Source organism: Salvelinus namaycush, chromosome 18 (genome assembly GCF_016432855.1).
Source record: "Salvelinus namaycush isolate Seneca chromosome 18, SaNama_1.0, whole genome shotgun sequence".
NCBI lineage: Eukaryota > Metazoa > Chordata > Actinopteri > Salmoniformes > Salmonidae > Salvelinus > Salvelinus namaycush.
Window position 1 is genome coordinate 28,113,376 of NC_052324.1, and position 23,334 is coordinate 28,136,709.

At 41.9% G+C, this 23,334-nt stretch overlaps 2 protein-coding genes and 1 pseudogene across 3 annotated transcripts in view; all 3 read left to right on the forward strand.

Moving 5' to 3' along the window:
• The first annotated feature begins 308 nt into the window (after nt 1-308).
• Nucleotides 309-17,049, forward strand: LOC120062896 (annotated as a pseudogene).
• LOC120063309 (tuftelin-interacting protein 11-like) lies at nt 7,759-15,296 on the forward strand. Its single transcript, XM_039013613.1, has 4 exons — nt 7,759-7,947; nt 12,136-12,289; nt 13,208-13,350; nt 14,987-15,296. The coding sequence occupies exons 2-4, from the start codon at nt 12,235-12,237 to the stop codon at nt 15,179-15,181; spliced, it is 393 nt and encodes a 130-aa protein (XP_038869541.1). The 5' UTR covers nt 7,759-7,947; nt 12,136-12,234; the 3' UTR covers nt 15,182-15,296.
• Nucleotides 17,050-17,576: 527 nt separating the features above from the next.
• The window catches only part of LOC120063310 (THO complex subunit 5 homolog), a 36,849-nt gene continuing 31,091 nt past the window's right edge, over nt 17,577-23,334 (forward strand). The window contains exons 1-2 of one of the 2 annotated variants that reach the window (XM_039013614.1): nt 17,577-17,663; nt 23,210-23,332. In XM_039013614.1, coding sequence (XP_038869542.1) covers nt 23,240-23,332 — 93 coding nt within the window. In that variant the 5' untranslated portion in view covers nt 17,577-17,663; nt 23,210-23,239. Of the gene's footprint in view, nt 17,664-22,187; nt 23,333-23,334 lie in introns of those variants that run through there. The other variant, XM_039013615.1, reaches the window with a different exon arrangement.

Genomic DNA, 23,334 nt, shown 5'->3' on the forward strand with positions numbered 1-23,334 from the left:
CATTTGGATATAAGCCACAAATCTATTCTGGATTGTCTGGAACCTGTTTTGTTAATAAGATCAAACTTTTCCATAAAAAGTATTCAACCCAAATTCTGATTGGTTGGCCTATCTGGGGGCCATCTATCAGTTGAATTATCTATAGTAATGTTAAAGTCCCCTCCTATCAATAATAACGAATTCGGAAATTTAGATAACCAATGAAGTATATGTTTCTCTATAGATTCAAGCAACTCATCATTCTCATGTTTGGTGTTGTACCCTTAGAAGTTTACAGTAATGAGCGTAATGAGAAGTGACTACTGGCGATGTCCCCGCCCCCAAACATCAACCTCGCGTCATCAGTCAAGAGGTGAGAGGTCACTTGTGTGAGAGTATTGAATTAAAATAGTTTAATGGAATTTACTCAGTCAGCCTAAAACATGAACGAAAACGTAACCAAAGACAGTACAGTAGGAAGACAAACTGCTTATCCATACGTTTTGTATTGATTTGTTGTTAATAAATACAATTAAAATTATAATAATAATTTAAAAATTATAATATAATGGCCTTCTAGGCAGAGTTGCAAAGAAAAAGCCACATCTCAGACTGGCCAATAAAAAGAAAAGATTAAAAAGAACACAGACACTGGACAGAGGAACTCTGCCTAGAAGGCCAGCATCCCGGAGTCGCCTCTTCACTGTTGATGTTGAGACTGGTGTCTTGTGGGTACAATTTAATGAAGCTGCCAGTTGAGGACTTGTGAGGCGTCTGTTTCTCAAACTAGACACTAATGTACTTGTCCTCTTGCTCAGTTGTGCACCGGGGCCTCCCACTCCTCTTTCTATTCTGGTTAGAGCCAGTTCACACTGTTCTGTGAATGGAGTAGTACACAGCGTTGTATGAGATCTTCAGTTTCTTGGCAATTTCTCGCATGGAATAGCCTTCATTTCTCAGAACAAGAATAGACTGACGAGTATCAGAAAAAAGTTATTTGTTTCTGGCCATTTTGAGCCTGTAATCAAACCCACAAATGCTGATGCTCCAGATACTCAACTAGTCTAAAGAAGGACAGTTTTATTGCGTCTTTAATCAGCACAACAGTTTTCAGCTGTGCTAACATAATTGCAAAAAGGTTTTCTAATGATCAGTTAGCCTTTTAAAATGGTAAACTTGGATTAGCTAACACGACGTGCCATTGAAACACAGGAGTGATGGTTGCTGATAATGGGCCTCTGTACACCTATGTAGATATTCCATTAAAGATCTGCCATTTCCAGCTAAAATAGTCATTTACAACATTAACAATGTCTACACTGTTTTTCTGATCAATTTTATGTTATTTTAATGGACAAAAAATGTGCTTTTCTTTCAAAAACAAAGACATTTCTAAGTGACCCCAAACTTTTGAACGGTAGTGTACGTAGCTTAACATCCCACCGTGGTGGCAGGTAGCCTAGTGGGTAGAGCGTTGGACTAGTAACCGAAAGGCTGCAAGATCAAATCGCCGAGCTAAGAATGTAAACATCTGTCATTCTGCCCCTGAACAAGACAGTTAACCCACTGTTCCTAGGCTGTCATTGAAAATAAGAATTTGTTCTTAACTGACTTGCCTAGTTAACTAAAGGTAAAATAAGATCTTTTCTCTTCTTTACGCACCTCCTCTTGACGAGCCTCCTCTCGACTTGGCTCCTGAATTGCTTCATAGAGAGGGACATATTATTACATACAAATGTAATTGATCAGACACATCATGCAACATATATACAATTTAAAATGTCACGTTTCAATAGTTATTAATGCTCTCACACACATGAGGAATCAGTCTTATCTTACGATGACATTGCAAGTGCAGATATTGCCCTTCCCTTAATGCAAAAGTAACACGACACAAGGAATTTTTCCAACAATTGTTTACAGACAGATTATTTCACTGTATCACAATTCCAGTGGGTCAGAAGTTAACATACACTAAGTTGAATGTGCCTTTAAACAGCTTGGAAAATTCCAGAAAATGATGTCATGGCTTTAGAAGATTCTGATGAGCTAATTTACATAATTTGAGTCAATTGGAGGTGTCCCCGTGGATGTATTTCACGGCCTACCTTCAAACTCAGTGCCTCTTTGCTTGACCATGCTTGATCATGGGGAAATTAAAAGAAATCAGCCAAGACCTCAGAAAAAAAATTGTAGACCTCCACAAGTCTGGTTCATCCTTGGGAGCAATTTCCAAACGCCTGAAGGTACCACATTCATCTGTTCAAACAATAGTCCGCCAGTATAAACACCATGGGGCCACGCAGCGTCATACCGCTCAGGAAGGAGACGCGTTCTGTCTCCTAGAGATGAACATACTTTGGTGCGAAAGGTGCAAATCAATCCCAGAACAACAGCAAAGGACCTTGGGAAGATGCTGGAGGAAACAGGTACAAAAGTATTTATATCCACAGTAAAATGAGTCCTATATCGACATACCCTGAAAGGCCGCTCAGCAAGGAAGAAGCCACTGCTCCAAAACCGCCATAAAAAAGCCAGACTACGGTTTGCAACTGCACATGGGGACAAAGATCGTACTATTTGGAGAAATGTCCTCTGGTCTGATGAAACAAAAATAGAACTGTTTGGCCATAATGACCATCGTTATGTTAGGAGGAAAAAGGGTGAGGCTTGCAAGCCGAAGAACACCATCCCAACCGTGAAGCACGGGGGTGGCAGCATCATGTTGTGGGGGTGCTTTGCTGCAGGAGGGACTGGTGCACTTCACCAAATAGATGGCATCATGAGGGAGGAAAATTATGTGGATATATTGAAGCAACATCTCAAAACATCAGTCAGGAAGTTTAAGCTTGGTCGCAAATGGGTCTTCCAAATGGGCAATGACCCCAAGCATACTTCCAAAGTTGTGGCAAATGGCTTAAGGACAACAAAGTCAAGTTATTGGAGTGGCCATCACAAAGCCCTGACCTCAATCCTATAGACAATTTGTGGGCAGAACTGAAAAAGCGTGTGTGAGCAAGGAGGCCTACAAACCTGACTCAGTTACACAAACTCTGTCAGGAGGAATGGGCCAAAATTCACCCAACTTATTGTGGGAAGCTTGTGGAAGGCTACCCGAAACGTTTGACCCAAGTTAAACAATTTAAAGGCAATGCTACCAAATACTAATTGAGTGTATGTAAACTTCTGACCCACTGGGAATGTGATGAAATAAATAAATGCTGAAATAAATCATTCTCTCTACTATTATTCTGACATTTCACATTCTTAAAATAAAGTGGTGATCCTAACTGACCTAAGACAGGGACTTTTTACTCGGATTAAATGTCAGGAATTGTGTAAAACTGAGTTTAAATGTATTTGGTTAAGGTGTATGTAATCCAACTTCAACTGTATATATATATATATAAATGTTTGAGCAAAAAAAAGGAATGCATTTGTAACAGATGTGAAATGGCTAGCTAGTTAGCGGTGGTGCTCGCTGATAGCGTTTCAATCGGTTACGTCACTCGCTTTGAGACCTTGAAGTAGTGGTTCCCTTGCAGAGGGGGTAACGACGCTTCGTGGGTGACTGTTGTTGATGTGTGCAGAGGGTCCCTGGTTCGCGCCCGGGGCGAGGGGACGCCATAAAGTTGAACTGTTACACATTGTTGAAATAACGTTAAAAAAATTGTTCTGAAGTTTGCCTCCTAAAAATGAATTTTCCTATTAATGAAGTCGCACAAAAATTTGTATTTTCCTACGAATTCAGTCACACAGAAATGTGTGTCTTTCACACGAATGTAACGACACATTTCCCTCACAATACACAGACCCACAAATAATTCGAAATCAAATCAAATTTTAATAAACTCCCATATTTATTAGGTGAAATACCAGTGTGCCATCCAGTGGCGATTCTAGCTTGTATGGCTCCCTGGGCGAACCCCCCCCCCCCCCCCCAAAAAGCACCATTCTGCACTAATTTTTTCAGACATTTGGAACACAAATAAATAATCATAACATTTAAAACTATATAAATATCAAAAATAAGTAACAAAGACAAATAAACAAATTGTAGTGTATAAATACAAATAAAGAGAATTGAATTATTACACTATTACCCTATTGCTAACAAGAAAAACACAAATAAAACTAAATTGCACAACTAATTGCATTAGTACTGTACAAAGTTAGGGGTGCGCTATTTGATAGATTCCCCCGCTCCCCCTACCTCAGGCTTCCAGTGGGGACAGCAGAGTAGAGCAAAAAAGAATAGAGCAAAAAAAGAAAGCAGACATGAAGAATAAAGTGAAGAGCAGAGATCGGCGAACTTCAGGTGAGAATGAACAACTGCTCAGCCTCGCTTTGTTTTTCCATACTGTCTACCGCTCTCTGTTGTTCCAGACTGCCCTGCAGAGGGCTGTTGTAGCTCTGCTGTTCCAGACTGCCCTGCAGAGGGCTGTTGTAGCTCTGCTATAGCCTGGTGCCAGTCTGGTTATCATTCAGTCAAACTGTTGTCTTGCCAAACGGGCTGTTCTACCAAAGTAAGAAATAACAGCCCAGCTAGTACATCTGGTTCCTTGTGGGAATGTACATTTTGGGTTTCCTATTGGTTCTGGGAACGAAGCCATAAGTTCCCTGACCGTTAAAACGGAATGTTCTGAGAACGGAAGGGAACATTTAGGCTGTTCTGGGACCATACATTTTAAGTTGCAGGGAGATTCTGAGAACATTTTCAAAAGAAACCAGCACTCATTAAGATCAGGTGTGGCCAACATCTGAACAAACTTAAAGATAGAGGATAGTTTTGTTGATGCTGAGAACTGAATGCATGTTTTTAAGTAACATTCATAGAACGTTCTCTGAATGTTAAAGCTTTTTATTTTATGGAAAGTTAATGTTCTTTGAACAATGAGAACATTCTCAATGTCAAACTAGTTGGAGAATGTTCCTAAAACATTACCAAAAGTGCAATGAAACATAATCATGTTTGAACTTTTATGAAATGTTACAGTAATGAAAAACCACACTACCACGTCTCTTACTCAAAACCCATCCTTCCTCCATTCATGTGTTTCCAAACCCTAGTCCTCGAGTACCTCCAACAGTACACATTTGTATTGTAACCCTGGACAAACATAGCTGATTCAGGGTTGGAAACACTGATGTATACTAGAGCTCAGAATCTCTAGAACACCTCCATAGGTGAATTCCTAAATAAATCACTGACAGTGTCACCAGCAAAGCACCATCACACTTCCTCCTCCATGCTTCACCATGGGAATCACACATATGGAGATAATCCGTTCACCTACTCTGCATCTCACAAAGACACGACAGTTGGAACCAAAAAAAATCGCTAATTTGGGCTCATCAAATCACCAGACCAAAGGACAGATTTCCAGCGGTCTAATGTCCATTGCTCTTGTTTCTTGGTCAAAGCAAGTCTCTTCTTATTGGTGTCTTTTGAGTAGTGGTTTCTTTGCAGCAATTCAACCATGGACTGATTTCAAGCAGTCTCCTCTGAACAGTTGATGTTGAGATGTGTCTGTTACTTGAACTCTGAAACATTTATTTGGGCTGCAATCTGAGGTGCAGTTAACTCTAATGAACTTATCCTCTGCAGCAGAGGTAACTCTGGGTCTTCCTTTCCTGTGGCGGTCCTCATGACAGTCAGTTTCTTCATCAGCGCTTGATGGTTTTTGCAACTGCACTTGAAGAAATGTTCAAAGTTCTTAATTTTCCGTATTGACTGAACTTCATATCTTAAAATAATAATGGCTGTCGTTTCTCTTTGCTTATTTCAGCTGTTCTTGCCATAATATGGACTTGGTCTTTTACCAAATAGGACTCTCTTCTGTATACCAACCCTACCTTGTCACAACAACTGATTGGCTCAAATGCATTAAGGAAAGAAATTCCACAAATTGCCTTTTAACAAGGCACACCTATTAATTTAAATGCATTTCAGGTGACTACCTCATGAAGCTAGTTGAGAGTATGTCGAGAGTGTGCAAAGCTGTCAAGGCAAAGGGTGGCTACTTTGAATAATCTCACATATAAAATATATTTTGGTTACATGATTCCATATGTGTTATTTCATAGTATACAACAGTACTTCATTAGTCCATCTGCAGAGACCCACATTGTAATTTTATATTCAACAAGTATTATCAGATTAACTGTTTTGTGCAGATATTTATCAGGCTCAATTAGAAAATGCTGGTAAACACTCATACATTTAGTTACTTTTTTTTCACAAGAGTAGTGCACTGGGCCTTTACTAGTCCTGTATTAGCCGACTGATATAGAAGTCTTCAGCGCTGGAAAAAAAAATCAAAAAAAAAATCGCAGCACCCCTTCCATTAACTACTTCCGGTGGATATGTCCACATCTGGACCAATTCGCTTAGGTAGCTAGTTAGCGATCTATCTATCTAGCTACATACATCCATATACTCACTTGACCAATCTAGATAGATTAGACACATTAGTGAATGATACCGATACTCTCACGTATGATCGAATGTTATTTGCTTTCATTGATAGGTGCAACAACTGAACAATCAGGTAAGCATTTAAGTTAAAATTGCTTTCTTTCCAAGCAATGTAAATCGAGCTCGTCCAACGAGCGATGCCGTAGTAGCACAATGGCTAGGAATGATAGCGAGCTAGCTGGTTAGCTAACTTTTAGTTAGCAAGGATTAATGAGCCAACTAACTCATCTTACTAGCAAACAAACTAGCTATATATTCTGCATGCCAACAGGACCCTGTCGCTTCAATTGTTTAGCCATAAAGCTGTAGACAGACAAATGTCTAGACCACCATAGGTGACCATACTTTCTACAATTCCATAAGAGGATGTGACTGTTTGGGTTCTGGGGGAACTATTCCTTTATGATAACTTTGATTACTGTCAGTTAATGTTCTTCCTCTCAGAGGCCCAGACGTGTCTATGTCCCACCTGTACGGACGGCAGGGAGAGGAGGAGGAGGAGGGGGTAGAGGTGGAGAAGTTTGAGGTGACCGAATGGGACCTGGCCAATGAATTTAACACAGAGCGCTGCAGACACAGACAGACCAAAGAAGAGGCCGTCTATGGCATCTGGTCAGAGAGGGGAGACTCCGACGATGAGAGACCCAGCTTCGGAGGGAAGAGGTAGGAGGCTGGCTCCTGTAAACTCACAATCTGATAACATGCAGATGACTGAACAGACACATTCAGAAAGAGGGGAGGGTGACAGAGATGGATCTCACAATCTCGTGGTCTTCATTGGGTCTGTGTCTACTCTCGCAATACAAGGTCTAAGGACTACTCTGCACCGGTGAGTTTTGTGAGTGTGGGGCTGCGTAAGTCAGCAGCAGAGGAGAAGCAACAGCAGCAGAGAGGTGGAGGGTCAGATGACTCTGACAATGACAACACCTTCCCCACCCCGCACCGAAGAGACTGCAGACTGTACGTGTGTTTTATTGGACGCTGAAGGATCATTAGCTTCTGTGACTCAAAGGTTCAACACAGAATCACATATTACTGACAGATGGAATTATTAGGATGACTGATTTTGATTATCTCCCTCCTCTTCTGTCTGATCTCTCCAGGGTGGTAATTTCCGTGGCAACAGCCAGTCCCAGAGGTCTGGGTTTGCAGCTGGTATCCGGGCTGGAGGAGACCTGGGCACCTGGGAGAAACACAAAGGGGATTGGCCAGAAACTCATCCAGAAGATGGGCTACACACCAGGGAAAGGACTGGGGAAGAACGTATGGGGGGGAGTAATGGAGATAGAGGAAAGAGCATAGCCCATCTGGTAACTTCTGCTAAATCTTCAGTTTGTTAGGGGTAAATGTTCCATCTGAAGCCTCTCTCCTCAGGTATTTTGAACCCCATCGAGGCAAAGCTTCATAAAGGGGCAGTGGGTTCCTACGGCAACGAGAGAACCAAACAGTCACTACAGGACTTCCCTGTGGTTGACTCCAAGGAGGACAAGGTAACTCTCTGTCTCTCCCCAACCACTTCAGGGGCCTCAATTATCAATATTGCATAGAAACTATTCTAAAATACTACTTCTGAATGGAATTTAGAATGGTCATACGCATTCAAAAAGTGTGATTTATCAAACAAACCTTACAAGTGTCATATGCACACTGGTAAGAGAACCATTGATAAATACCAATTGTTTTCAGACTAAGTGCTCACACACAACTTTGGCTTTTTGCATTTCGAAACGTCCCCAATTAACCATATATGGTCAATCATGCCTTCAAAGCCCGTGGGAAATATACAACACCATACCATGAAATACAACGGCGCAACCAAAAAAACCTAATAGATTATTTTCCTTTTTTGAGACACTGAAATAGAGGTGCTAGTGTTAGAGGTTGAGTACAAACAAAATGTTTTATTTGGCTCGCTCAGTGGAGCTTGACCATGAAAAATAAAAACATAGCTACAAAGAGAGGACCATTAGGACAATTAAGTTGTTTTAGCGATGGCAAATATACTTCAAATGAGTAGACACCACTGACCAATAAGACTCCATCCTCAACAGCTCCCTCCTGTAGGCGTATAGGCTAACATTACTGTTCTGCTGAATGAACGAATTGTGCGTTCCACCTGGCCACCTTTCCACCGCTTTCAGCAGGGTCTTTTGCGCATCACATAACCTATCACCTGCACATAAAGAGTGGAAGCCTTTTCTGTTCACATAGTTTAAATCGCTTTGGGTGCTGTCTATTGCTCCATTCGTATTTGGGAACCTATTGATGGCATCATGGCAAAGAAACCCCTCTTGACCTCAACCTGTTGTGTGATGGGCTATGAGGGGGCTGTGAGATGCCGATAGGCAAGCTGAAAGTATCTACTGCCAAAACAACAGAGGTGTTGGAATGGCATGCGTTTGCCTTTTTAAAGTAGGTCTAAAAATCCTCACAAATCTTTAAGATTGGCTCATCAGATATAGCTTCCAAAAACCAATCAGTACTTTCTGTAGAAAAAGGCCCACGTGTCTCTAAAAATGTGCTCTCTGCGAAATGCAGCATGTGCCAAATCAGCCATCTCTCATTTGATTTCCAATTATCTCAGTCTTTTATAGCAAAAATAGGTTTGTAGAGAAAAATATAAATCACATTGTACATAGGTATTCAGACCCTTTACTCAGTACTTTGTTGAAGCACCTTTGGCAGCGATTACAGCCTTGAGTCTTCTTCCGTCTGGCCACTCTACCATTAAGGTCTGATTGGTGGAGTGCTGCAGAGATGGTTGTCTCTGGAATTTCTTTCTGCATGCGTTTTGTAACGGTTTTGACTTGAGTTTATTTATAGGGGTGCCAGGTAGGTTGTGCCTACTAGAGAAAACATTGGTTTCTCCTTTTTTGTTTGGGAGGGAATGAGTCCCATCTGGTCCGTCAAGTCACACCAATACAAAGGACTTATGTAAAAGTCAGGATGGAAATATACTTTTCATAAACCCCTTAAGACATTGGAAAGAACTTCAAACAAGTGTATTCTTTTGCGTGGTTGTATTAACAACATAAATGATCACACACACACAACAATATAACAAATAATGCTCTCTTGTTCATTTAGAAATGTCCTGTACCTCGGGCATAAAAATAGTCCAGCCCGGTAAATAAGTTCAGTGACTCAAGTGACCTTAGTCACGCAACGTTTGTCCGTAGCGTAAACCCAGTATATTCATACACTCAAAATAACACTTATTTTGCAACACAACTATAAAGCGTATCAAAGACTAATCAAAGAATACATCCTCACAACTACATAAATCACAGTATACATCACCCCAACCAAATGAAATACCGTGTACAAAAAGCTGTAGTCGGTCAGTCAGACAATCCGCCAACAGATCTCCAGCGGAGAAAAGGCCACGAAAACCAACGGAGAGTTGTAGTCCACAGAGTGGATCCAATCCTGGGTAAACTCGCTTTAAGGCTACAAAACAAACGTAATGGCGAAGCTTCATGAACTGAAGGTAGTACACATCCTCATTCATGTCTCAATCACAACTTCACCTTTGCGCAGCTGATGCTGGCTATTTAATGGGGAATTAAAGGGGAAGCGCCCTATTAGAAGGAGAAGCACTGAGACGGTTCAGAAATATTCAGGGCCGTCACAGTTTGACCCAATCAGTTGTGTTGTGACAAGGTAGGGGATATACAGAAGATAGCCCTATTTGGTAAAAGACCAAGTCCAAATTATGGCAAGAACAGCTCATGTAAGCAAACTGGAAATATCACATTGTACATAAGTATTCAGACCCCTTGCTCAGTACTTTGTTGAAGCACCTTTGGCAGTGATTACAGCCTTGAGATATGTGTATGACGCTACAAGCTTGGCACACCTGTATTTGGGGAGTTTCTCCCATTCTTCTCTGCAGATCCTCTCAAGCTCTGTCAGGTTGGATGGGGAGTGTTGCTGCACAACTATTTTCAGGTCTCTCCAGAGATGTTCGATTGGGTTCAAGTCCAGGCTCTGGCTGGGCCACTCAAGGACATTCAGAGACTTGTCCCGAAGCCACTCCTGTGTTTTCTTGGCTGTGTGCTTAGGGTCGTTGTCCTGATGGAAGGTGAACCTTCACCCCAGTCTGAGGTCCTGAGTGCTCTGGAGCAAATTTTCATCAAGGTTCTCGCTGTGCTTTAAAAAAAAGTTATCTTTTTATTTAACTAGGCAAGTCAGTTCAGAACAAATACTTATTTACAATGACAGCCTACCCCGGCCAAACCTGGGCCAATTGTGCGCCGCCCTATGGGACTCCCAATCACAGCTGGATGTGATACAACCTGGATTCGAAACAGGGACTGTAGTGACGCCTCTTGCACTGAGATTTACATTTACATTTAAGTCATTTAGCAGACGCTCTTATCCAGAGCGACTTACAAATTGGTGCATTCACCTTATGCAGTGCCTTAGACCGCTGTGCCACTCGGGAGTTCTGTTCATCTTTGCCTAGATCCTGACTAAGTCTCCCGGTCCCTGCTGCTGAAAAACATCCACACAGCATGATGCTGCCACCACCATGCTTCACCTTAGGGATGGTACCAGGTTTCCTCCAGATGTGATGCATGGCATTCAGGCCAAAGAGTTCAATCTTGGTTTCATCAGACCAGAGAATCTTGTTTCTCATTGTCTGAGAGTCTTTAGGTGCCTTTTGGCAAACTCCAAGCGGGCTGTCATGTGCCTTTTACTGAGGAGTGGCTTCCGTCTGGCCACTCAACCATAAAGGCCTGATTGGTGGAGTGCTGCAGAGATGGTTGTCCTTCTGGAAGGTTCTTTCATCTCCACAGAGGAGCTCTGGCAAAGTGACCATCGGGTTCTTGGTCACCTCCCTGTCTGAGGCCCTTCTCCCCCGATTGCTTAGTTTGGTCGGGTGGCCAGCTCTAGGAAGAGTCTTGGTGGTCCTCAACTTATTCCATTTAAGATTGATGGAGGCCACTGTGTTCTTGGGGACCTTCAATGCTACAGAAATGTTTTGGTAGCCTTCCCCAGATCTTTGCCTCGACACAATCCTGTCTCAGAGGCCTACGGACAATTCCTTCGACCTCATGGCTTGGTTTTTGCACTGACATGCACTGTCAACTGTGGGACATTATATAGACAGGCGTGTGCCTTTCCAAATCATGTCCAATAAATATAATTTACCACAGGTGGACTCCAATCAAGTTGTAGAAACATCTCAAGGTTGATCAATGGAAACAGGAAGCACCTGAGCTTAATTTCGAGTCTCGTAGCAAAGGGTCTGAATACTTATGTAAATAAGGTTATTCAGTTTTTCATTTTTAATACATTTGCGAAAATGTCTAAACCTGTTTTCGCTTTGTCATTATGGGATATTGTGTGTAGATTGCTGAGGATGTTTTTATTTAGTCAATTTTAGAATAAGACTAACGTAACAAAATGTGGAATAAGACATGGTGTCTGAATACTTACCGAAAGGCACTGTATTTTCCCCATTCTCCGCTTGACAAGCAGTTCCCTTATTCCACCATTTGGCACTGTGCCAAATGGTCATGGCTTTGCGTAAATTTACACACACTCAAGCAAATGTTCATATTGATAAATATCACACGTGGAAATGATCCCACGCATGGTTTGCGCATAGATTTGTATCTGGGTTAATGATGTATGCCTTACCATACCTTCAACCCCCATTTTTCCCCTAGGGGATCCAGAGCTAGGTCAGTGGCGTAGGGATCCTGTGGGTGGGGGAGGGAAGAAAAAACCAAAGTCTTCCTACAGGACTGTAGAAGAGCTGAAGGCTAATGGCAAGCTGGACGGACCACACAGACACCCGCTGGAGAACTGGCTCAGGTCAAGGTGAGGGGGAACACGCGCACAAACACACACGCATAGTTGCTCATTCAAGTATCCAGAAACAGATTTTGTTGGAGAAAAAATCGATTGACTAAGATAAAAAATGATGTCACCAAGTACATTAGCTGGTTCTGGGGAAAGCTCAGGTTAAAGATCCCAGTAGCCAATGTATATGGTTACATTAACTAATGCACATGCAACACTAGCTTGCGTACATGATTACATTAACTAATGCACATGCATCTGACATTGATGTCAGGGAACATGAGGACAGGATGACGGCAGAATAACCAAAGAGTGAAACATACGCATATACAATAAAATGTCTTATTTTTTGTGTTACATAAGGGGTCCCGCCACCATTATAATCTAACCCGAAGCAGATCTGGGCGTGAACAAGCAAGAACTCAGACTGAAAGATAATGGTGGCGAAAGGACAAGGGGAGTTATTTCATTTACATATGGGGTGTACCCATATGCTGTATGTGAGGCTGCAAAGCTATAAAGGCAGAGCTCAGTGCTTAGAAAGTTGGTTGTTCCATGGATCAGCACGGTTTTGCTACTTTGTATTAAAGTCTCATTTGAATTCACAAGTTCCAGTAAGAGTGTTATATTTCTCAATATGCCTCAGAAAGGCAATCAGGGTGTGTCTCAAATGGCACCATCTTCCCTATATTTTTTTATTTTATTTAATCTTTATTTTAACTCATTGACCTAGGTCTCTTACAAATGTACCCTGTAAATACAACATAAATATATACATTATCACACACACCCACATTAAAATACAAAATGCAAGTGCACTGGTTTTGACCAGCTCTGGTCATAAGTAGTGCATTATATAAAGTGAAAAGGAAGCAGACAGATATTACTTAGTAGAACAGTAGTTCCATACTTCATGCTCTGCCTCCCCTCTTATAGCTCTGTTTCTGGGGGAGCTGTTAATAAATCCACACCAGCAGCAGATAGAGACGTTCAATTGGGTGTTAGACTGGGAGGGCATGCTGTCTCCCTCAAGCCTCGTATCACTGCTGGACAAACACTTCTTCCCCAAGTGGCTACAGGTATGTACAATACAGGTCAAAAGTTTTAGAACACCTACTCATTCAAGGGTTTTTCTTTATTTTTACTATTTTCTACATTGTAGAATAATAGTGAAGACATCAAAACTATGAAATAACACATATGGAATCATGTAGTAACCAAAGAATTGTTAAACAAATCAAAATATATTTCAAATAGCCACCTTTTGCCTTGATGACAGCTTTGCACACTCTTGGAATTCTCCCAACCAGCTTCATGAGGCAGTCACCTGGAATGCATTTCAATTAACAGGTGTGCCTTAATTTGTGAAATTTCTTTCCTTCTTAATGCATTTGAGCCATTCAGTTGTGTTGTGATAAGATGGGGGGGGGGGGGGGGGGGGTATACAGAAGAGAGCCCTATTTGGTAAAAGACCAAGTCCATATTATGGAAAGAACAGCTCAAATAAGCAAAGCAAAACGACAGTCCATCATTACTTTAAGACATGAAGTTCAGTCAATACGGAACATTTCAAGAACTTTGAAAGTTTCTTCAAGTGCAGTCGCAAAAACCATCAAGTGCTATGATGAAACTGACTGTCATGAGGACCGCCACAGGAAAGAAAGACCCGGAGTTACCTTTGCTGCAGAGGATAAGTTCATTACAATTACCAACCTCAGAAATTGCAGCCCAAATAAATGCTTCAGAGTTCAAGTAACAGACACAGCTCAACATCAACTGTTCATAGGAGACTGCGTGAATCAGGCCTTCATGGTCGAATTGCTGCAAAGAAACTACTACTAAAGGACACCAATAAGAAGAAGAGACTTGCTTTGACCAAGAAACACGAGCAATGGACATTAGACCGGTGTAAATGTGTCCTTTTGTCTGGAGTGAGACGCGGTGTGGGTGAACGGATGATCTCCGCATGTGTATTTCCCACCGTAAAGAATGGAGGAGGTGGTGTTATGGTGTGGGGGTGCTTTGCTGGTGACACTGTGATTTATTTGGAGTTCAAGGCACACTTAACCAGCATGGCTACCACATCATTCTGCAGTGATATGCCATCCCATCTGGTTTGGGCTTAGTGGGACTTTCATTTGTTTTTCAACAGGACAATGACCCACCTCCAGGCTGTGTAAGGGCAATTTACCAAGAAGGAGAGTGATGGAGTGCTGCATCATATGACCTGGCCTCCACAATCACCCAACCTCAACCAAATTGAGATGCTTTGGGATGAGTCGGACCGCAGAGTGAAGGAAAAGCAGCCAACAAGTGCTCAGCATATGTGGGAACTCCTTCAAGACTGTTGGAAAAGCATTACAGGTGAAGCTGGTTGAGAGAATGCCAAGAGTGTACAAAGCTGTCATCAAGGAAAAGGGTGGCTATTTGAAGAATCTCAAATATAAAATGTTGATTTGTTTAACACTGTTTTGGTTACTACATGATTCCATATGTGTTATTTCATAGTATTCTACTATGTAGAGAATAGTACAAATAAAGAAAAACCCTTGAATGAGTAGGTCTTTAAAAAAATAAACCGGTAGTGTATCTGTGTGAGAAAGCACATAGGTTGTGCTTAATAATAATAGACTTACTCATATGTGATTACCTTTGCTGTTGCCTAGACCTAAAATAGTAGGGTAAATGCAGATAACTGTTTTTTTGTGTGTGTAGGTGCTGTGTTCGTGGCTCAGTAACATTCCTAACTATGAGGAGATTACTAAGTGGTACCTGGGCTGGAAGTCCATGTTCAGTGATGCTGTTCTGGCTCAGCCACTCATAAAGGATGTCACGTTCCTGACCTTATTTGCCTTTGTTTTACTTTGTTTAGTTGGTCAGGACGTGAGCTGGGTGGGTAGTCTATGTTAGAAACACATATGTTGGGTTGAATGTGTTGCCTGATATGGTTCTCAATTAGAGGCAGGTGTTTGACGTTTCCTCTGATTGAGAACCATATTAAGGTAGGCTGTTCTCACTGTTTGTTTGTGGGTGATTGTTCCTGTGTCTGTGTCTGTTGCACCACACGGGACTGTTTCGTTTGTTCGTTTGGCTAGTCTTTCCTGTTTGTGCGTTCTTCGTGTCTATATGTAAGTTCTCAAGTTCAGGTCTGTCTACGTCGTTTGTTGTTTTGTAGTTTGTGTAAGAGTTTTCGTGTTTCGTCTTTCTTTAAATAAATTCCATTATGTCTGCATACAACGCTGCGTTTTGGTCCGACCCTTACTCCTCCTCCTCATCCGAGGAGGAGGCATTAGACAGCCGTTACAAAGGACAAGTTCGTTCAATCAATGAATCAATGAAAGGTATTTATAAAGCCCTTCTTACATCAGCTGATGTCACAAAGTGCTGTACAGAAACCCAGCCTAAAACCCCAAACAGCAAGCAATGCAGGTGTAGAAGCACGGTGTCCAGGAAAAACACCCTAGAAAGGCCAGAACCTAGGAAGAAACCTAGAGAGGAACCAGGCTATGAGGGGTGGCCAGTCCTCTCCTGGCTGTGCTGGGTGGAGATTATAACAGAACATGGCCAAGATGTTCAAATGTTCATAGATGACCAGCAGGGTCAAATAATAATAATCACAGTGGTTGTCAAGGGTGCAACAGGTCAGCACCTCAGGAGTAAATGTCAGTTGGCTTTTCATAGCCGATCATTCAGAGTATCTCTACCGCTCCTGCTGTCTCTAGAGAGTTGAAAACAGCAGGTCTGGGACAGGTAACATGTCCGGTGAACAGGTCAGGGTTCCATAGCCGCAGGCAGAACAGTTGAAACTGGAGCAGCAGCATGGCCAGGTGGACTGGGGACAGCAAGGAGTCATCAGGCTAGGGGCATGAGTCCTAGGGCTCAGGTCCTCCAAGAGGGAGAAAGAGAAAAAGAGAGAATTAGAGAGAGCATACTTAAATTCACACAGGACACATACTCCAGATATAACAGACTGACTCCCCCCGACACAAACTACTGCAGCATAAATGCTGGAGGGGTCAGGAGACACTGTGACCCCGTCCGACGATACCCCCGGACAGGGCCAAACAGGCAGGATATAACCCCACCCACTTTGCCAAAGCACAGCCCCCACACCACCAAAGGGATACCTTCAATCACCAACTTACCATCCTGAGACAATGAAGCTCTGGACATCATGAACCGCACTGTCTCTTCTAGCCTAGGTTAGTATTACAAACACACACACAGCACCAGACAACATGAACTGAGAACTGACCTTTGTATAGGTTAGTATTTGGTATTTATTAGGATCCCCATTAGCTGCTGCAAAAGCATCTGCTACTCTTCCTGGGGTCCACAGTATGATACTCACCCTTCTCGTTCTGCTTCTGTAGGTGGGGGTACATGCAGCCTGGTGCCCGTGAGAACATAGTGTATCTCACACACACAGAGCGTCGTAAGGACTTCCAGTACGAGGCTTTGCAAGAGCGTCGGGACGCTGAGAGCGTGGCATCGGTGCCAGCCTGTCCACCAACTTCAAAGACTTTATCCAGACCAAGGCTGAGGAGAACAACATTGTCTTCATGCCGCTGGTTGTCAAACGCCACGAGGGCAAACAGCTGTACACCTTCGGACGCATCATCATCTACATCGGGAGAGAAGACCTGGGTCCCTACAGAGTCTCATCGATATGGCCAAGTGATGGAGTAAGAGAGGAGGGTGCCATAGCTCCCCTATGGCACCCTCCTCTCTTACTCCATCAGAGGTCACTGGAATTTGTCATTGGGAACCATGAATAAATTATTTTTGGACTTTCTATTTTAGACTTTTTTTATTGTAGACTCACCGCTGCAAGCCAAGAGTGGGAGTTTAAATAGTTAACTGATAATTCCAGATAAGCATTTTTGCTGACTGAAACCCTTGTGTATACCTACCACTGTGGCAAAAATTATATTTTTTACTGAACAAAAATATAAACGCAACATGTAAAGTGTTTGTCCCATGTTTCAAGAGCTGAAATAATAGATCTCCGAAAAGCTAATTTTGCTCCCCAGTGGGTGGGCCAATGCCCTCCCAGGCCCACCCATGGCTGTGCCCCTGCCCAGTGAAACCATAGATTAGGGCCTAATGAGTTAATTTCTATTGACTGATTTCCGTATATGAACTGTAATTCAGTAAAATTGTTGAAATTGAATTTATATTTTTGTTCAGTATAGACGAGAACAGACCGAGACAGTCGAGATACTGTACTCTGAGGTTCGGGCCTCCAGTACCCTAAGAAGCGGTATGCATCTCTCCTCGCTAAACTACCTGCTGTTGCCGCCACCAACGAAGAAGGTCGTTACCCATAGTGCTTTGCGTTGGAACTGGAAACAAAGTGTCTTTAGAACAACTTTTATTTTATTTCGTTTTGGTGAGTATGTGTGGTGCCTGTAATATTTGTTATCGCTACTTTGATAGCTATCTAGCTTGTGAATTTGCTAACTTTTGCTGGCTCGCTTGCCACAAAACACCATCCTGGCTTGCCTAATAAATCTGACTTTTATACCAATACTTGATATACCAGTCAAACATAGCATTGCAAAATCGTCGAAGTGTTCCTTAAAAGCCAGAATGTAGAATAAAATTACATTTGAACGCAATCTAACTCAATTGTGCGGTAGCACCACCGGCCGCAAGATGGAGTTATTATGTATTTTATTCTACGTCGTTTGTAAATGTGCTCAGCCAGCAATACACTGGTGTCCCCCCATCGACCGGCTCGTACATAAAACATCCTCCATTTAGGCTGCAAATATGTCGTTTTTCTCCTTAACTTGATTTATTGCCTTGTCGTTGGAAAAAAGGGGAAAATATGCGTACTACAAATGTTCGCAATTTTCCGATATTCTTGATGTTGCACACCGCGTGAGTCTTGTTTACTGCTGGCTAAATTCACACCGCAACATCAGGAATTAAGTTTTTCGGCAAGACAACGTCCATGCTGGACTTAAACTAGGCAAGTCAGTTAAGAACAAATTCTTATTTACAATGACGACGGCTTACCAAAAGGACAAATATATATAAAAATATAGGACAAAACACACGTCAGGAAGAGAGATCTAAGACAACATAGCATGGCAGCAACACCACATAACAACATGATACAAACGTTATTTGGCACGGACAACACATCACACGAAGCAGCCACAACTGTCAGTGTCCATGATTGAGTCATTGAATGAAGAGATGGAGATAAAACTGTCCAGTTGGAGTGTTTTTTGCAGCTCGTTCCAGTCGTTAACATACTCAGTTGGTCCCGTGTGGCTCAGTCCCGTGTGGCTCAGTTGGTAGAGCATGGCGCTTGCAACGCCAGGGTTGTGGGTTCATTTCCCACGGGGGGACCAGGATGAATATGTATGAACTTTCCAATTTGTAAGTCGCTCTGAATAAGAGCGTCTGCTAAATGACTTAAATGTAATGTAAATGTAGTTAGCGAACTGAAAAGAGGACTGACCCATGGATGTGTGTGCTTTGGGGACCTTTAACAGAATCTGACCAGCAGAACGGGTGTTGTATATGGAGGATGAGGGCTGCAGTAGGTATCTCAGATGGCGGGAGTGAGGCCTAAGAGGGTTTTATAAATAAGCATCAGTCAGTGGGTCTTGCGACGGGTATACAGAGATGACCAGTTTACAGAGGTGTATAGTCTTATAGTTATGTGTCCTATAAGTAGCATTGGTGGCAAAGCTGCTGGCCGAATGGTAAAGAACGTCTTAGCCGCTTGAGAGTACCATTACCTTCCAATACTATATTACCCTGTGGGTTGCCTGGAAACCCAAAATTGCATTGAATTCTACACCTGGCAGAAATGTGCAATTGAATCAGGAAAGTTTATGCTCAGGACCTCTACAAGCCAGAGTGTAGAATAAAATGATATTTAAACTTACTTTACCGGTTGTCCATGCCGTTGGTCCTTTTGCAGGTAGGAATGAGACAATATATCAACAGGGAAGTATAATCAAATCAACTATTCATAGTGCTGATAGTGCATTCAAATTGCTGTCACCCGAAGCATGTACACACGATGAAAATACATGCGTGCAAACTTGCCAGAGTGTTGCACATGCTTCAGGTGATAGAAATCTGAAAGCACTACCAGCACTTTGATAAGGTGACTTAATTCTACTTTCCTGTGGATATATAGTCTCGCATTCTTACCTTCGAAAGGACCAACAGTGAAAACAACTGGTAGAATATGTTTCGGCTAGGCTCACTGCGTGGACACCTAGAGGTAACTAGGGGTCTAGGCGCTAACTGTGCAGTTGGTCCTTCATCCACTCGATTTTTTTTGACAAAATATCAACAAGAAAGTATTGTTTACCTGACTTTAGAGCGCCCGTACTGCCGTTGAAATTTAAATCACCTGGCAAAAGCATGTAAGCACCTACAGACGTAGGTTACATGCAGACGCTTTCTTCCGTCTTGTGTTCAGCAGCTGCCTTTGGTCAGAAGAAAACAAATCTTGACTGCCACACATAGACCCATGTTTTGAAGACTGGTTAAGAACACTATCCTGTGGATATTTTGTCTCAAATTTCGACCAACTGAAGGACCCAACACCACAGACAATTAGTGGAGTTCAAATGAAGTTTATTCAACATTCTGACTTGTAAAGGGACAGTTTGGAATTGTTGAACATAAATGTGCATGGTGTTTCCTACATAATTTGAAAGCATCACCAAGTTTCGTACTTACATCGTGGCTAGTAGTGCTGAGCGATTAACCACCATTTTGGCGGGGGGGTTATTAAACAACAAATTGACCAACGTCGGTTCAATTACTTGAATTCCATTCAGTTTTAGTTTTTTTTGTGAGCCCAACGCTGTTTTCTAGAGTGCAATCAAATCATCCACGAGAGGAATCAAGGCAAGAAGAACTGAAGGGAATTGTAGTTTTCATTAAGGAACTATTCAACCTAGTCAGAGATCTTTTTATAATGATGAGATGCTCATGTCTCCGCCCTAACAATCGTCGTTCCAAAGTTGGGAAGGCAGGTTGACAAGTTTAGCTCCAAAATAAACCCATAGAAATGCATTGGGATTATTTTGGACAGATATTGGCAAGTGAAGCCTCTCGCTTTGCCTCTTTTCCTTTCTGACCAAGTTCAGCGAAGAAACGTGGTTATTAACTACAATAACCATAATCCATTGCACCTGTTCTTTCCGGCTCGCACAGACAGACTGACTACACCAACATAGACTGACTACACCACTCGCTTGCGCGAGTGTTGGAAAATAAATGTAGAAATCCATGTTATCTTTTTAGGGATAGGGGGCAGCATTTTCACTTTGGATGAATAGCGTGCCCAGAGTGAACTGCCTCCTACTCTGTCCCAGATGCTAATATATGCATACTATTATTAATATTGGATATAAAACACTCTGAAGTTTCTAAAACTGTTTGAATGATGTCTGTGAGTAAAACAGAACTCATATGTCAGGCAAAAACCTGAGAAAAAATCCTAACAGGAAGTGAGAATTCTGAGGCTGGTTGATTTTCAACTCATCGCCTATTGAAATCCCAGTAAGATATGGATCTGTTTGCACTTCCTACGCCTTCCACTAGATGTCAACAGTCTGTAGAACGTTGAATGAAGCCTCTACTGTGATGTGGGGCCGGATGGAAACTGTTTGAGTCAGTGGTCTGGCAGAGTGCCAGTTCCTGGTCATGCGCATTCCACATGATATCGACTTGCGTTCCAATACTTCTGTAGACACAAAGGAATTCTCTGGTTGGAACGTTATTGAATATTTATGATAACAACATCCTGAAGATTGATTCTCTACTTAGTTTGACAAGTTTATTCGACCTGTAATATAACTTTTTGAAGTTTTCGTCCGACGTTCGCCTAGACCTGCGCGAGCGTTTGGACATGTGTACTAAACGTGCTAGCAAAAGTAGCTACTTGGACATAAGTAATGGACATTATCGAACAAAACAACAATTTATTGTGGAACTAGGATTCCTGGGAGTGCATTCTGATGAAGATCATCAAAGGTAAGGGAATATTTATGATGTAATTTTGTATTTCTGTTGACTCCAACATGGCGGAGAAATGTTGTTTATATCTGAGCGCCGTCTCAGATTATTGCATGGTGTGCTTTTTCCGTAAAGTTTTTTTGAAATCTGACACAATCTGACACTGCATTAAGAACAAGTGTATCTTTAATTATATGTAAAACATGTATCTTTCATCAAAGTTTATGATGAGTATTTCTGTTATTTGATGTGGCACTCTGAGATTTTTGGATATAAATATGCACATTATCGAACAAAACATACATGTATTGTGTAACATGATGTCCTATGAGTGTCATCTGATGAAGATCATCAAAGGTTAGTGATTAATTTTATCTCTCTTTCTGCTTTTTGTGACTCCTATCTTTGGCTGGGAAAATGGCTGTGTGTTTTTTGGACTTGACGGTGATCTAACATAATCATATGTTGTGTTTTCGCTGTAAAACATTTTTTAAATCGGACACGATGGGTAGATTAACAAGATGTTTATCTTTCATTTGCTGTATTGGACTTGTTAATGTGTGAAAGTCACATATTTAAAAAATATATTTTTGAATTTCCCGCGCTGCCTTTTCAGCGGAATGTTGTCAAGGGTTCCGCTAGCGGAACGCATGTCCTCGAAAGGTTATTCAATTATTGCACCCACACTGCTTGCACGCGCCAACGAGTGTCTGCGTTGCCCAGGGCTAAAATAAAAGTCATTCCTATATCTGACGCAGATCGCGCTGCAAGTCCTGCCTCTCCCATCTCCTCATTGGTTTATAGAAGCAGGTACCCACGTGCCATCTCCTCATTGGTTATACCCATGTGGGTGATTGAAAGACGAACTTTGTTGCTGGTCGTCGTGGTAATACTATGAAAGTTTAGATGTCAATCACCATATAAGTTCAAAGATGAAAAAGCCTGGAAGGAAGAGAGATGACTAGAAACGATTCGGTTGCCCGTTTTATGTGTGGATTAATTGTCGGAGTAGAGAACCTTTGGGCATATCAGGGGAAATAACAACTCAATGTTTATATCAAGTGCAAGCTAGCTAGCTAAATTGCCATAAATGTTTAATGCTTTTCGACCTGTCCCCAAATTAATGTCATTGGTTCAGAGTTTGTTTTGATATTTTATCCTGCGTGTCGTGATCGTGTTTGGTGTGGGAGGACAAAATAAATGTATGCATGATGGTGCACGCACTCCACCGGTTTGGGTTCTGTGTAATACATGGTTACACCTGCTACATTAGGTTTGATACACACAGACCGCATGAGAGAGGAATGTACACAACACAGCGATGAGAAGAATAGACACAGTTTGTGAAAGTATGCCTTATCTACTTTGAAAAACGAGTACAATTATTTAGTCAGACTGCTCTGCAGCATACTTAGGTAGTCAAGCCTAGCTAAATAGGATGACTAAAGACAGTACAGAGATAACGTTAGATGGTTGTCTGGCTGAGATGAAGACTTTAAGGAATAAAAAATAATAAAGTCATAAGTAATACCATAATATATGGTCACTTATGATTAACATTTGTTGAACTTTGGTAAATGGCTATTTATGTGAAATGCATTAGTAAGTTGGACTTAAATAAAATGTTATTTGTCACATACATATGGTTAGCAGATGTTAATGCGAGTGTAGCGAAATGCTTGTGCTTCTAGTTCCGACAGTGCAGTAATATCTTACAATTCCCCACAACAACCTAATACTTACAAATCTAAAGGGGTGAATGAGAATATGTACATAAGTATATGGATAAGCGATGGCCAAGCTGCATAGGCAAGGTGCAATAGATGGTATAAAATACAGTTTATACATGTGATATGAGTAATGTAAGATATGTAAACATTATTTAGAGTGGCATTGTATTTGTTACCGGTCTGTTTCCATACCAAAAACCTGCTATAGTGTCCTAGACTAGTCTGACGTTGACCAGCCATGTCTGAGGCCCTGAAGAAGCGCAAGTCGAAGGTTCTCCGCAGCGAGATGGGCACACCGGAGGTGAAACGTGGCCGCGGAGAGGGGGACCAGGT

Excerpts from the sequence above, each read along its gene's own strand:
- LOC120063309 (XM_039013613.1), top strand. The coding sequence starts at position 12,235 with ATGGCAAGCTGGACGGACCACACAGACACCCGCTGGAGAACTGGCTCA. Across the intron at positions 12,290-13,207 it reads GAGAACTGGCTCAGGTCAAG|CTCTGTTTCTGGGGGAGCTG; the intron begins GTGAGGGGGAAC and ends CCCCTCTTATAG. Across the intron at positions 13,351-14,986 it reads TCTTCCCCAAGTGGCTACAG|GTGCTGTGTTCGTGGCTCAG; the intron begins GTATGTACAATA and ends TTGTGTGTGTAG.